This window comes from Ochotona curzoniae, unplaced genomic scaffold (genome assembly GCF_017591425.1).
Source record: "Ochotona curzoniae isolate NIBS_2020 unplaced genomic scaffold, NIBS_Ocur_1.0 contig_3819, whole genome shotgun sequence".
Classification (NCBI taxonomy): domain Eukaryota; kingdom Metazoa; phylum Chordata; class Mammalia; order Lagomorpha; family Ochotonidae; genus Ochotona; species Ochotona curzoniae.
The window spans coordinates 39095073-39110256 of NW_024466004.1; the positions used below are offsets into that span (position 1 = coordinate 39095073).

The 15184-nt window shown below is 39.6% G+C and overlaps 1 protein-coding gene across 2 annotated transcripts in view; it reads left to right on the plus strand.

Annotated features, from left to right (window-relative positions):
* The window catches only part of ORC3 (origin recognition complex subunit 3), a 61778-nt gene that overhangs the window by 21545 nt on the left and 25049 nt on the right, over positions 1 to 15184 (plus strand). For both annotated transcript variants that reach the window (XM_040983745.1, XM_040983747.1), the window contains exons 6-11: positions 865 to 1016; positions 3151 to 3284; positions 5014 to 5173; positions 6892 to 7005; positions 9959 to 10092; positions 10561 to 10624. In XM_040983745.1, coding sequence (XP_040839679.1) covers positions 865 to 1016; positions 3151 to 3284; positions 5014 to 5173; positions 6892 to 7005; positions 9959 to 10092; positions 10561 to 10624 — 758 coding nt within the window. The remainder of the gene's footprint in view (positions 1 to 864; positions 1017 to 3150; positions 3285 to 5013; positions 5174 to 6891; positions 7006 to 9958; positions 10093 to 10560; positions 10625 to 15184) is intronic.

A 15184-nucleotide genomic window follows, 5' to 3' on the forward strand; every position in this document is an offset into this window, starting at 1 on the left:
CTTCCCATGTAGACAAAGGGCATTGTTAGCAGGTGAAATTGATTGGCTCCCTGAGTAATCTCCACTGTTGTCATACGCTGCCATTTTTTGCTTCCTTTTTAGCAGCCGTGTTGCCACCATATCAACATCACATCTGTACTTGTCCAATAAGTTTGTTAGATTGTTTCTGAACTCAGTGAATAAATAGAGCAAGATTTAGGGCAGAGAGCTGAGAACTGGGAAATTGAAACTCTTTTTAACCCAACAGAGAATAGATTACATAGATTCATATTTACAGCAGTACATTGAAATGCTACCATGATAAAAATAATCCCTTGACAGCCAGTCTTGGGTGTCTTCAACCATCTTCACCCATAAAGAGGATGTGATACACTAAAATTTATTTGGATTTGCATTGATATAAATATTTCACATACTTTTATTTCATAGTCATACTAACTGGAAATGAATAAAAGTCCTAAATATATGTTTAAAAATCACTATAATGGAAGGTTTATAAGCAGGAAAATGATTCATGTAAATACCACTTTAGTTTTCCTGTGGAACTTAAAAACTCTGTTGTCTAGTGTAATTTAAATTCCTACTTCTTCTAAATAAGTTATAGTTGTCATGTTTATACTTTGTTTTGCTTTTGTTATACATAATACATGTAAATTTTAGTCTTGTCCTTAATTATGAAAATTATGTAGGAAGTAGAGGATACTAAAGAGCAGTAATAGTTAATGTGTTAAATGTTTTGTTAGTTACACTGATGGTAAATATACAAAGTCGTGTTTTATTCAGATCGCTTCCTTTACCAATCAGGAAGTTTTGGGGCTTTAATTTTAACAGGAAAAAAGCTATCTTATTTTTCATGTTCTACAGATATGAAACATTTTTTGCAAAAATTGGTCTCACAGTTGATGAATTGCTGTGAGGATGTAAAATCCAATGAGGAAGGAAGTGTTCATGTCACCCAGAAAAGGACACATTATTCAATGGATTTGCTTTTTGATTGGTACAAGACTGTCACACAGGTAAATATAAACAGGTGTTTTTCTCTCAGAAAATTGGCTTGTAACCTATGGGACTTGGAATTATATTGGACATAATACTGTATTTCTCTTTTACTATACGCTTTCACAGAAATAAGTTTTCACAGTGACTTTTTTTAAGGATACTAGAATTAAAAATAGTTCTTTTTATTTTTGTGCAACCCAATCTTCAATAAGTGGTTAAGTTCTTAAAATGACATTTTATTTGTGGAAAATGCCATCCCATGACAATAACAGAGCATCAGGAATTGATCTATTGCAAATTCTGCCTCTGGGTACAACAGCTGTAACTTTAATATACTACCTCCTAGGTTCATTCTGTCTCTGTGACAATGGCTATAACTTTAATGTATTATCTCTTTGGTACCTCAATATTTGTTTTAATGCAATAGACAATCCTGCTAGTATGTATTGTACATTTAATCCTATGAGGAATAATCATGTATTATTTAAAGGAAATCTGATTTGTTCCATGTTTAGAGTTCTTGAAGTTGATGTTCTGTAAGTATATTTAAAGTCAAAATAAAGAGAAATTCCATTCTACTGTGACAGCCTTGGTGAAAATGAATACTCTTGGTGATGCCAGATAACTGCAGTATAAAGCTACAGGTTTACTTGGTGATGCTGTATAACTGGAACAAGATGGAAAAACCATACTATGACAACATTTTCTACCTAATCTTTTTGCTATAGTCATATTAAATGGTTTCATTTTACTTTCTATAGGAATTAAATGAAGTTTAATACTTAACTTGACTGTAATTTAAAATTTTCTGGGAATCTAACACTACTTAAAATGGATAATTAGGTACCTTTAGAAGATTATATTTGGACCAGATGATCTTTACCACTCCCCCCCATCTTTTTAGTTGTTTCTTTAATTTATTTCTTTGAGAGATGCAGAGAGATAGAGACACAGATAGCAAGAGCTGCCAACCTCTGGTCTTCACAAATCTCTGCAGGACCCAAAGCCAGGTCCTGGGACACGCTCTCCAGGTCTCGCCTGTACCTCAGCTCCGACTGCTGTCCTCCGTAGTCTGCAGGACAGAAAGCTGGAGGACTGTGAAATTTCACAATAGCAGCAAGTACTGCTGTGCTTTTAATCAAAAATACAAAGACCTCTTTAGGCAAAATACAAGTTTCTGTCAGTAGAAAATAAACTTTTTAAAAAGATTTGTTTATTATTCTATTGGAAAGGCACACTTAAAGAATGAGAGACAGACAGAAAGATCTTCATTCTGCTGTTTCATTCCCCAAATGGCTGCAATGGCGGAGCTGGGTCAATCAGAATCCAGGACCCAGGAGTTCGTTCAGGTCTCCCATGTGGGTGCAGGGTGCTAAGGTTTTGAGCCATCCTCTACTGCTTTCCTGGGCCATAAACAGCAAGCTGGAAGGGAACTGGAGCAGCTAGGACATGAACTGGCACCCATAATGGGATCCTGGAGCTTAGAGGGGGAAGGATTAGTCAATTGAATTATCATGCTGGGCCCAGAAAAATCAATTTTGTAGGAAATTTTCTTCCTACTGTTCGTGTCATTTATCTCAGCAAAAATTATAAATATTTGGGGCTTAGTGTGATAGCATAAGTGGTTAGATCCTCATCTTGAATGCACCAGAATCCCATTTGGGTGCTGGTTCGTATCCTGGCTGCTCCACTTCCCATCCAGATCCCTGTTTGTGGCCTAGGAAAGAAGCAGAGGATGGCTCAAAACCTTAGGACCCTGCACCCATGTGAAAGACCCAGAAGAAGCTCCTGGCTCCCGGTTTCAGATCGGTTGAAGCTCCTACCATTGTGGCCACTTGGGAAGTGAACCAGTAGATGGAAGATCTTTCTCTCTGTGTATCTATCTTTCCAATAAAAATGAAATAAGTCTTTAAATAGTTTATAAATATTGTGTATGTGATTTTCCTGAACCTTTTTCTTCATGGTATTATTCCCAGGTCAGACAGACAGATTCTGGTAGTATCTGTGGAAATTTGTTTCTTTTATGTAGAAGAAATAAAAGAAACAATGTTACGGTGAAATGTGAAGGAAAATATATTAATGTGTGACGCTGCGACTTTGGGTGGTGTGGTTTACTATATTAACTCCTTCTTTCCATAATGGCTTAAAAAGAAGGCCGAGCCAAAACTTCCAAGCAAAAAGAGGACTTCTTCTCACCAATGGCAGTGTTCCCCTGTTGTGCTCGTCTTAAAGGACATGGAAAGCTTCACCACTAAAGTGCTCCAGGACTTCATCACAGTCAGCAGGTAGATGGCGTGTCACCTGGGATTTTGCTAAATTATTTTTATTCAGAAAACATATTCTTTTTACCTTATAAAACGCAGTCTTCATTTTAAGAATGACTGGACAAAATTCAAAGTGATGCCAAATTTTTTATTGTTGAGTTTTCAAAGGCAACTCAGTTTTTTCATTTGCTTCTTGACTCAAGATGATGAATTACAAATTCAACCTGTTTTTAATGAACTTGGTAAGGCAATAGCAAGTGTAATTTATTCACCAAGATCTCCTGTGCATTCAATGGGAAAAACTCCTCCAGGTTGAGATGGTTTATCAAATCTTTATTTGCTAAAGATTAGCTATGCAGTCTTTGGGGCCCTGATTTGCAACTAGCTTTACTGAGCAAGAATATTTTCTAAATAACATCAGCTTATAATTATATTTTCCTAGTGAAAAACTAATATATTTTGACTTTTTCTTTAAGTCAATTTAATGGTTAATTCCATTTGCCTAAAACCACACTGTGTTATACTTTTAAAATTATTATTATTTTACTTCAAAATTTCTAGATGCTAGGACTTTCCTTAAAACTGACACTGGACTGCTTACCATTCTGAATAAACTGCACAGAAAAGTTGTACTCCTTTGACACTTAGGCTTGTGGTCTATCCGCTGAAAGTAAAGGGAAACTTAATGCTCGGAGAGTCGGATACTTTACTCCTGTGAAGGTGGTAATCTATATAGCTGGGATAGTGGGAAGCACTGGCTAACAGGAAGGAGCAGGCAGTCATTAGTCATGATCCCCGGAGAGTCCTGTCTCGTCGTAGCCCTCAAAGATAGTGCTGCTCTACTCTGCAGAAGGTATTTGTGTTCATCCTGATAATGTTAAGAGTTTCAGAAAGTGAGAAGTGATGGAGCATTTTTGAGTGATGTTCATGAAGACCAAGTTTTGTTTTTTAAGATTTATGTATTTGAAAGGCAGATTTACAGAGAAAGAAGCAGTGGAGACAGGTGTCTTCTCTTTGCAGTTTCATTCCTCAAATGACTGCAGCAGTGGAGCCATTTCATCTCTCATCTGGGTGACGGGAGGCCCCGGAGTTGCACCACCCTACACTGCTTTCCCAGGCAAATGGGGAGGGTGCTGGTTCAGAAGTGGAGCCACCAGGTCTCAAATGATGCTCATTTGGGATACCCGTGTTACAGGTGGCAGGTGAACTCATTTTATGACAATGCCAGGCCCTCAAGAAAGCTTTCTGTTGTTGGCTATTATGGCTGGATCATGTATTATGTACTAGAAATGTCTATAAATAGAATAGGTTACCTTGCATACTAATGAGCTCCCTGTCTCTGAATTACTGAAACATAAGTTAGATGGCCTGTAAGGAAGATTACAGGTAAAGTTCAAACTCTGAGGGAAACGTCAGATTGAGTGTAATCTAGTAATCTAATACCTCTTCTAATATGAGATTGTACAGTGGTTGGGCCAGGCAGTTATTCTCTTTGACCTCTGTTTTATTCATAAACTGATAGGAATCATTAATACATTAATGGATTGAATTCAAAGCTGGAATATCTTGAAAATAACTACTTCTGTGTTACTTCAACAGAAAATGAATGCTCGAAAATTTTAGGATTTAGTATGATTTCTTGGCAGTACCTTAGAAAGTGGGTGATAAAGCTTGTTTTATCTTGAAATACAACATATTGAAATGTGTTTACTAAAAATATTTCATTTTTGTGTCTTTCTTTGCAAACTAGTCAACATCTTCACGAATTTCCACTCATACTCATTTTTGGTATTGCCACATCTCCTGTAATCATTCACCGGTTGCTTCCTCATGCAATATCATCTCTTTTATGTATAGAACTGTTCCAGACATTATCTTGCAAGGAGCACCTGTCTTCAGTACTTGATAAGGTAAAAATGAGAAGTTTTACCAATGTAATAGGATGAAAGGAAAACTGCTGAGCGTGGATTATAAATAGAAATGTCAATGATAAACCATTACATCTCTGAGTGCGAATATTGAACATAGCCCTTTGCTTATCTTACTAGCTTCATGTAATTACTTTACATTTCCTAAGTAATTTTGTATAAACTTTCTTGTAGATGAGCGTAAGCTTTATGTATGACACCCGTATATGTCTATGTATCTATAAAGCCTGTAAAGTACAGGTTTTAAAAATAACTTTTTATAGAATTTATAGGTGGAAATGTATTTTAACTCACATTTTACAGAAAGTGATTTGAAGCTTTTAATAGATTCTTTTCTGAGTATCATGCTCATCTGAACAACAAATAAATATTAAAATTTTCCCAGGCCTCAGCTACTGTAAAACCTCTACTAAATAGAAATAAGATATTTTCCTGTTGAGCTTTTACAAATTTTTGCTAGACTCAGCTCCTTTGAAATGTGCTTTTTTGTTGCTTTTGTAAGGTAGACTGATGACAACCTTATTTACTAATCATTTTTCATCCCTTTCATTATAACAGTAGTATTTGTATGATTTATTGGCATTTTTAAATTGAGTTACTTTCACTTTATCTGCAAGAAGCAGCCAGGGAGAGAGAAATCTCTCATCTGCTTGTTTGCTTATTGCAGTACCAGGCCAAGTTGAAACCAGAAGCCTGCAGCTGTGTTCGTTTCCCATGTGTATGTTGGGGACCCCAGCACTTAGGACATCGTCTGCTGCTCCTGGAATGTGCATTAGTAGGAAGTGGAATGGAGGCAGAATATGTAGTTTCTTGAACCAGGGTCATGTGTGGGGTTCCCAAGTGGCACCTTAGTTGCCTCTTACCCAGGAAAATTTTTCTACTGCAGTATTTTAAAATAGTTTGGTGTACTAAAATTCTGCTGCTCTACTACAGCTAAGCCTAGTATGACATTTTTCTCCCTTTCTTCCTCCCTCTTTCTTTTCCTTCCTTTTCTTCCTTTTCTTTTCTTTTTGAGAGAAAACTAATTCACTCCCTACATACCTGGAGCTGGAGAGTTCACCTAATGGGGGTCTACCAAGTCGCTAGCAAGAACTCAGTTCCTTAACCCGTTCCTGCTGTCTCCCAGTGTTCGCCTACATTGGGAGCTGCAGCCAGATAGCCAGCTCAGACACTCTGATGTGGAAGAGTAGCTAACTGCTAGGCTAAATCTGCCCTGACTTACGTTTTCAGGTGTGAGACCTCACTGAAGGCCGTTGAAAAGTACCGATACAGTACGAGTACAGCTACTTTGCATTTAGAAATATCCATCAGTTAATGTTGTGTTTGTCATTCAGTAGTAGTACACACTGTGTTGTTCTTCATTACTTCAAATCAGTAACAGTGAGAAAAAAATCTCATGACAGGAATTGCCAACTGCAGCTTCTTTGGTGTCTTCTGATAGGGAAAATGTCTAAATAGTAAAAGGCGGAATTTAAGAAATTGTATATTAGAGGGAAGATAGTTCTGAAGATGTAATACGTTGTTGGGTGATTCAACCTAAAATTTCAGCTAGTGTTTGATCTAAAAATGACTTACTGTTGCAGCTCTCATATTTATTGTGTCATATTAAAATTCTTTTCATTATGTATACTTGATATTTGTAAGGAATGAATATTAATAAGGAGTGCACCTCCACCTTCCCCTTGGATATTCTCTTTCAGGTACTTCTTACAACTCAATTTCCCTTTAAAATAAGTGAAAAAGTGTTGCAAGTTCTGACCAATATCTTTTTGTATCATGATTTCTCAATTCAAAACTTCATCAAAGGCCTTCAGGTAAGAAAGTACCTATGAGTTTAAAAATTCACAAGCTTATTCCGAATATTTTGTATGTTATTTCAGATTGTGTATTGTAGTAATTAAGAGACTTTAAATGGCATAGTGTAGAATGAGAAATTCAACCTTCTCTATTTTGGGTTGTATTGTTCCTTTGTACCTTCTAGCAAAACAGGAGAATAATTAGGGTATCAATAATGGAAAAGACCCCTTCCATTCCAATGATTCTTGACTGTTACAAAATGCATAACTACAGGATCAACAAACTTCTCTAAAGGGCCAAACAGTACATCTTTTCAACCTTGCTTGCTGCCTGTGGTCACTGCTGCTGCTAATTGCTTTCCTATCCCTTTTAAGATGTAAAAAAGCATTTTTAGTTTCTGGACCATACAAGAGTGGATTGTAGGCTGTAATTCTACATGCCCTAAAAGTAAGTGTGTGTGTGTGTGTGTGTGTGTGTGTGTGTGTGTGTGTGTGTGTGTGTGTGTGTGTGAGTGATGTGTATTCATTTGTAATTAATCCTCTATTTAACTCAGTAGAGTTTAATGAATTGCCAGAAGCTAATTCTTGAATTAGCTTGGTAACATCTGCTCTATCATTAATAAAGACCCATTCTTTGGTTATTTAATAAGTTAAAAAGTGTTGCCTTCTCTTTACTACTACCTAAAAGATCTTAGCAAAATAAAATCCTTCTGAATGTATACCATTTGCTAGGGTTATCAGGTTTATTCAGGTGTTAGTAATCTTCAGTGCCAGAATGCAAGATTCTAGTATGTCATCTTTTTGTAGTGCTTTGGAAATTTTCTTTTTGTTCTTCCTCTACATAACAAAAGCTGTAATAATAGTTCTTATGGGTAATTGATGCCTTTTTTTTCAGCATTAATTTTTTTTGTATAACATGTGAATACGTCTTACTTATTTTGTATGAATTTGACTTGGATGTTTTGTGTTAATATATTTATTACATATATGTAAGCATATATATATTTATATATATATTTTAGGGGTGTTACTTGTGGGATGAGCCCAACACAATGCTGACCCTTGGAGACGTAGGATAATGAAATATTTGTCTTCAAAGTACACATTGTTCTTGGAAGAAATAAAAAAAACTAACTACAGTTTGGAGCACTAAGTATTTAAAATGAGGCATACTTTAGGGTACAATAGACTATTCCAAGGAAAGACAAAAATAGAAGAAAGGAAATTTGTCAAAAGATTCTTCCTTAGAATAATCTGGACAAGATGTTACAAAGAACTAAACTAATGTCATGGTAGTAGAACTGAGAGGAGAATAGGAATTTGAAGATGAGATAGAGTTAACACGCTGGTTGCTAAGGAAATAAGATATGCAAGAAAGGAACAAATTGACAGGCATGCTACGTGTAGCATGGCAGATGGATGGGACATTGGTGCCATTGTTGCTTCACCAGAACAGTTGCAATCTAATTTGTACTTAATTTCTCGTTTTCAAAAAAAATATTGTATTTTCAATTGAAAGGTAACACAAAGGAAAAAGTCCTCAATCCAGTGGTTCAATTCCAAAATGTCCACAGTGACCAGAGTTGAGCCAATCTGAAGCCAGGAGGTTTGACGAGGTCTTCCATGTGGGTGCAGGGGCCCAGGGACTTTAGTCATCCTTCACTGTTTTCCCAGGGAATCACCATGGAGCTGGATCAGGCTACAGGGAGTAGCCAAGACACAAACCTGCGCCCACATGGGATATTGGCACCACAGGCTTAACTTGGTTGCCACCACACTTGCCCCTGTTCTTATTTCTAAGTTATGCTGGCTTCTTTGCTTTACAACCTTTACAGATGAATTGTTTGAAAGATTTTATCTTGCCATGGCTGTCATATGCTCAGTTGTATCAGCTCATCAATTCATTAGCCGTTCACTTAAAACAGAAAAAGCTCAAAATGGCTGATTTGTGCTATCAGATAACTTTTTCCTACTACATCCCTTAAGATTGGGGGAGTGTGTGTGTATATATATGTATATATAAAAGAGAGGCCTTCCTCTACTACTTTCCCAGGCCATAAGCAGGGAGCTGGATGGAGAGTGGAACAGCCAGGACATGAACTGGCACACATATGAGATCTCGTTGCATGTTAAGTTAGGATTTAGCCATTGAACCATTATGCCGGGCCCTTTAGAAAAGGTTGAATTTTCACTATTCTTTGTTAACAGTAGCCACAGCTTTTATCATTGTAGCATTTTTTTACTTATTGCAGCTGATTATTGTACACTGACTGTATTCTTTTTAAGGATTTATTGATTTGAAAGGTAGAGAGTGTGAGAACACTTCTATCACTAGTTCACTCTGCAAATGTCTTCAGTGGCAAGTTGGTCCTAGTCAAAGCCAGGACTCTAGAGTTCCATCTGTGTCTCCCACAAGGGTGGTAGGGTCCAAGTATCCAAGTATTTGGCCCGTCTGCTAGTGCTTTCCCACTCTCATGAGCAGGATGCTAGATATGAAGTACAGCAGCTGGGACTCAAACCAGTATTCTGGTATGGCATACTGGTGTTGCAGAAAGCAGCTTAGTTCTGTGTGCTACAACAGTGGCCCCTTTCACACTGATTTTAAGTTGCTACTTTCTTGCAAGTATTGGAGTGTCTCTTAGATGCTGTGGTCTCATCCCAATCCCCTCCATACCACACTTACAACCATTTTGAGTTGCTTGCACTGATGGTAATATAACCATTTATGTTTGTTTTGTTTGTATTTCAGAGATGATCATTTTTCAAACTTGCCCACAAAAAAGATACCTAAAATACTGGGGCTGTATGACCCATTTGTGTGTTGTTTGCAGTGTTATTGTGACATTATTAAATATATTAATCACTGTAAATACTTTTGCTGTTTCGAAAGTGAACTTAAATTGAACAGACTTACGGCAAAAATTAACTGCCAAAATATAATAACTATATTTCATCTTCACATTTCTTTCAGCTTTCTCTATTAGAGCATTTTTATTCTCAGCCCTTGAGTGTTCTTTGCTGTGATCTCCCAGAAGCCAAAAAAAGAATAAATTTTTTATCAGCTAATCAGTGTGAAAACATTCTACGTCTCCCTTCATTTCAGAGGTAAAAAGAGAAGCATATAATGAACATGTTTTGTATAAAATTTAAGACCAATTAAGAAACAATATCCAGTTACTATTGAGGTTGAAAAGGGAACAGTAACCTTTTAGTTTTATTTGGAGCAATAGTAAATTGTGCCAATCCTTACTTGTGGGATTTTCTTGTTGGATTTAAATATTTAGCATAAAGAAAGATATTTTAAAGATGGACATAATTTGGAAGTTCTCCAGACTTATTTTTAGAAGTAACATTTCCTATTTCTGGAGTCTGTGGTGTTGGTAATTAGACCCAAGGACTGAAGCACAGCTGATTGAAGCAGTTAAAAATTACCCTCAAACCATGACTGTTACCTAGGATGTATCCTTGGAAACGTGTTATCATCTTTCTAGCAGTTATCTTTTCTATTTTGCTATTCAGTTATGTAGAATTTTTAATTTCTCTTTTTGTGTGTGGGATGATAAAAATTTGTAGGCATGTGGAAAAGCAAACACCAGAAAAGCAAGTTGCACTCTTGACCAATGAGAGATCTTTGAAGGTATGTCTTTTTTTTCAGTTTCATTCTTCTATTTTTCCTTTCATGAAAAAGAATATCCCTATCCCTATAATATGTATTTGAATCAATTTTATAAAACACACATATACACATTCTAATATTTATACAGTACAGTACTGGGTCTTTTTTTTTTAAAGATTAATTTTTATTTGGAAAGTCAGATATACAGAGAGGAGAACAGACAGAGAAGAAGATGTTCTGTCCAATGATTTACTCTCCAAGTGACTGCAACAGCCAGTGTTGTGCCCATCTTCCATCTGATGGTTCACTCCCCAAGTTACAAACAGTAGAAGCTGAGCCGATCTGAAGCCAGGAACCAGGAGCTTCCTCTGGGTCTCCCATGTGGGCGCAGGGTCCCAAGGCTTTGGGTCATCTTTGACTGCTTTCCCAGGCCACAAGCAGGGAGCTGGATGGGAAGCAGGGCCACCAGAATTAGAATCGGCGCTCATTAGGATCCCTGTGTATTCAAGGCAAGAACTTTAGCCGTTAGGCTACCACACCGAGCCTACCCAGAGGGTTTTTAAAACCAAATAATGAGCTTCACCCCATCTTTGATTTCATAGCTCTAGGTGAGGTCTCAGGATTCTGGTACCCCTGTGCTGGAGACCACTCTGAGCACCATTCATTTCAAACTGTCTCCCTGGAAGAAGACATTCATCTTGCTCCTTTCTCAAGATACACTGTAAACAAATGACTGTCTCAGTTATATTCTTATTGAATTCAAGGTGTTACAAAAAAAATGTCAAAACCCTCAAAATTGTGGATTTATTAATTTTATAGATACTTCTTCAAAACAGTATGCTAGGTTTGTAACTAATAACCTTCACGTATGGGGTTTTAAAAGTATACTGATACTAAAAAATATGTAGCAGGCCGAACCCATGTACATTTGTATTCACTAGGGATTTCAAACCAAGGCTTAATGTCACTGATGAAATGCTGAAGATTTTTTTTTTGAAGATTTGTTTTATTTTTATTGCAAACTCAGATATATAGCGAGAGGAAGAGCTTCCATCCAGTGATTCACTCCCCAAGTGACCGCAACAGCCAGAGCTGCACTAATCTGACATCAGGAGCCAGGATCTCTTCATAATCTCGCACATTGGGTGCAGGGTCCCAAGGCTTTGGGCTGTCCTCAGCTGCTTTCCCAGGCCACAGGCAGGCAGCTGGATGGGAAGGGGAGCTGCCGGGATTAGAACCAGCACCCATATGGGATCCTTGCATGTTCAAGGCAAGGACTTTAACCACTAGACAACCACACCAGGCCCGAAATGCTGAGGATTTTAATACGGTTTCTCATTTCTTAGTAACATGTCCCCAGTTATATACACCAAAATGTCTGCTTTGGTAAGTCAGTTAAATTCTTCTAAATTTAAGATTGTATAAGCGCCCATTAGTCAAGTTTCTCATAACTTCAGGGCTTCCAAACCTGTCACTGAAATTTAACCAAATCTTTGTTTTCTGATTTTTATGCTTATTTAATAGATAGAGATAGAAACCACCCGTCTGTTAGTTCACTCTTTAGGAGCCTACAATAGTCAGTGCTAGGTTAGACTTAAGCCAGGATCCAGGAACCCAATCCAAGGAGTTTTCAGGGGCCCGACTAGTTAAGCCATCACATCCTGCTTTCCAAAGTTCCCATTAGTGGCCATTTAGAATTGGGAAGAAACCACAATTCAAACCCAGATATTCCCGTATGAGAGCTGAGTGTTAATCTTTGTGTTTCCTTGTGGCTATGGGATGCTGTCACTTTATTTAGCTGTTTTAGCTTTTTCTAACAGTAAATTAGGTTCCTTTTTAAAATTTCATTTTATTGTAAATTAGATTTGGCACCATATTAGGCTTAATTGGAAATAGATAACCTAGCTTGTTAAACAAGCATGGATTTTTAACTTTAAAGATTTCTTTATTTGCAAGTCAGAGTTAGGGAGAAAGAAAGCTTCTATCTGCTGGTTCACTCTCCAAAGTGCTGCACCAGCCAGATCTGGACTGGTCCAAAATCATGCGTTTCTCATTATTTTTAAATTATGACTTTATTTTTAATTAGAAATTTTAAATTAATAATAATTGTCTACATATTTATGAGCTACAGTGCAATAATGCATTACATGTATGTGCTGATCAAATCTGGTTAATCTGCATTCCCTTGTTGACATTGCTTTATGATTGGTGGTACAACTAGATTTCAGATGTAATAGAAAAGGGGCTGGTTTGGCCGTGGGGTTTGGGTGATGCTCAAGACTCGCTTACCGAGCGGCAGCTGCAGGGGGTACCTGAGCCAGGTCAGACCCAATGCGTGGGACTCAGGCTATGGCCACTGCTGCCAAATGGTGAGAAAGTCCTGGGCTCTAGGCAGCCAGTGTGGCCACTGGGTGCCAGACTCCGCCTGCAGGCCACCTGGCAATGGGCTCTAGGGTGTTTAGGGTATGTAATTGCTACCTTGTGACATCCATGGATAAGACCAGTGTGAGAGTAGGTGAGGGATAAATCCTGTGTGATCCGCAGTGACAGGGTCACGGAACTTTCTGGCAAACATGGGGACTGAGGCTTAGTGGTTTGGAGGGGAGAGTCCATAAGATCTGTTTGGGTCAGAATAATTTACCAGCCCACATGGAAGTCTTGAGATGGGGTTTAGTGTAGAGTTCCACTGACTGCCAAATGCCATTCCACATGAAAGCTATAGATGGGGGTCTGTCTGACAAGGGTAGATATCAGTACCTGACTGTCAGAATAGGGTAAGGGTCACACTTGGCAGGGTCATGACACTAACCAGCACTCAAGAGAACCAGTTCCTGGGGGTAGATTTCTGCGGGGAATGTGTGGGCCCAACCCTGTGGAAATGCAAGTCCCGCTGGTTAGCTCAAGAGTTGGGGTGGTAATGGGCTGAGCTACTTGTGACAGTGGAACCTGCCACCACTTATGGGTAAAGAGACCGAGAACAGCCTGGGCAGGTCAAGGCAGCAGCACCCGCATGTGCATGCTAAAACAGAGTGTAGGGTGGGCCAAGCTGCAATGTTCACCAGCTCATACAAGGCCAAGATGGAAGAGCAGACTGTACCGGTCACTGGCCTAACAACCACTAGCATCTGTGATGTCTGGGTCTGGGAGGGGATCAATTGGGGGAACTTGGGAAACTACCCTAGTGGGTTGCAACTCTCACTGATGATCGTATGGTCCAGGCCTGGAAGTCAGGCAAGCTGGGCAAAGCAGATCCCAATGGCTGGCTGATGTGTGGGTTGGTTATGGAAAGGGGTGGATCAGGCAGGGCTGAGCAAACCTTAACTCACAAGGAAAAACAGAAATCAGGATGGAGCTCAGGTCATGCCGAGGTAGGCTCTTACACCTTCTGGTCTGCATGAGCCAGGAATGCTAGGCCACAGCATCGAAAGCAAAGGCCAAGACAGGTGAGGGGCTATGCCAAGTTGGGTCAGAGCAACCATTGGCACTCTTGTGATCACTGGCTGCGAACAGGCCTGGTTGGGGGAGCTAAGAGGACACCCTAACTGGGTTGGGGTTCCCACTGGTGAGTGTGGGGGCCGGAGTGGGAGCTGCGTTCTGGTCTGGATATGGCTGCAGTGTCCCTCAGCACAAGTGTGGACTGAGGCTGGGCGTACCAATCAGGGCTAAACTCCAGCACCATCTAGTGTTCTGGAGGACCAGGGCAGGTGTAGGACAAACTAGGCTGGGTCTCTTCCCCTACTGAGCCATGTTTGAGCTGTTTCTGGGTATGGATGAGCATTGGCTGGGCTGAAACATCCTACAGTAAGAACCAAAATAGGCTGAAGGCCAATCAGGAAAGGCCACTGTTACTGTTAAGATAGGAGGCGGACGAAGTAGGGCTGGCCCATGGACCAACCAGTATGTGCAAGAATCTGGAATAAAGAGAGATTCTCATGGAGGAGATTGGGAAACTCCTTTGTCTGGACACAGACCCTGTAGGTGAGTGCAAGAACCACAATAGGGAGCAGCCCAGACCAGGCCAGGGAAAGGTGCCCACTGGCATACATTTGGCATAGGTTGGGGGCAGACCAGGCTCAAGCAGTTCACATCAACCTCTGGTGAATCTGAGCACCAGAAGAGAGTGTGGGTTGAGCTGGGTTCGGTTACAACACCTACCAGTGCACATTATGGTTGTGACTGGGTGTCTGCCGGTATGTGCTAAGCTGTAACCCCCACCAGCGTCTGCTGGAGTTGAGGGTAGGCCAACCTAGGCCAGGCTACAGCACCTACTGGCAAATGCCAAAGTGAGGGGGACCATGCCAGACTCGGCCACAGCACCCAACCAGCACATGTGAGAACCAGGGAGGAGGCAAAGCTGATAGGGGAAATGTGGAAGGCCCCCCTACTGGACTGTTATCTCCACTGGAAAGCGTGAGTTCAGATGGGGGCAGACCAGACCAAGCAGGGCTACAAGACTTGTGGAGCTCATGTGAGGCTAGATCAGGTCAGGGAAAAGCCAAGCTGGGCTGACTGCTCCTACTGGAGCAAACAAAATCATAGTGTGTGAGGGTTGGTTGGGTTTTGCCATAGCATCAGCTGGAA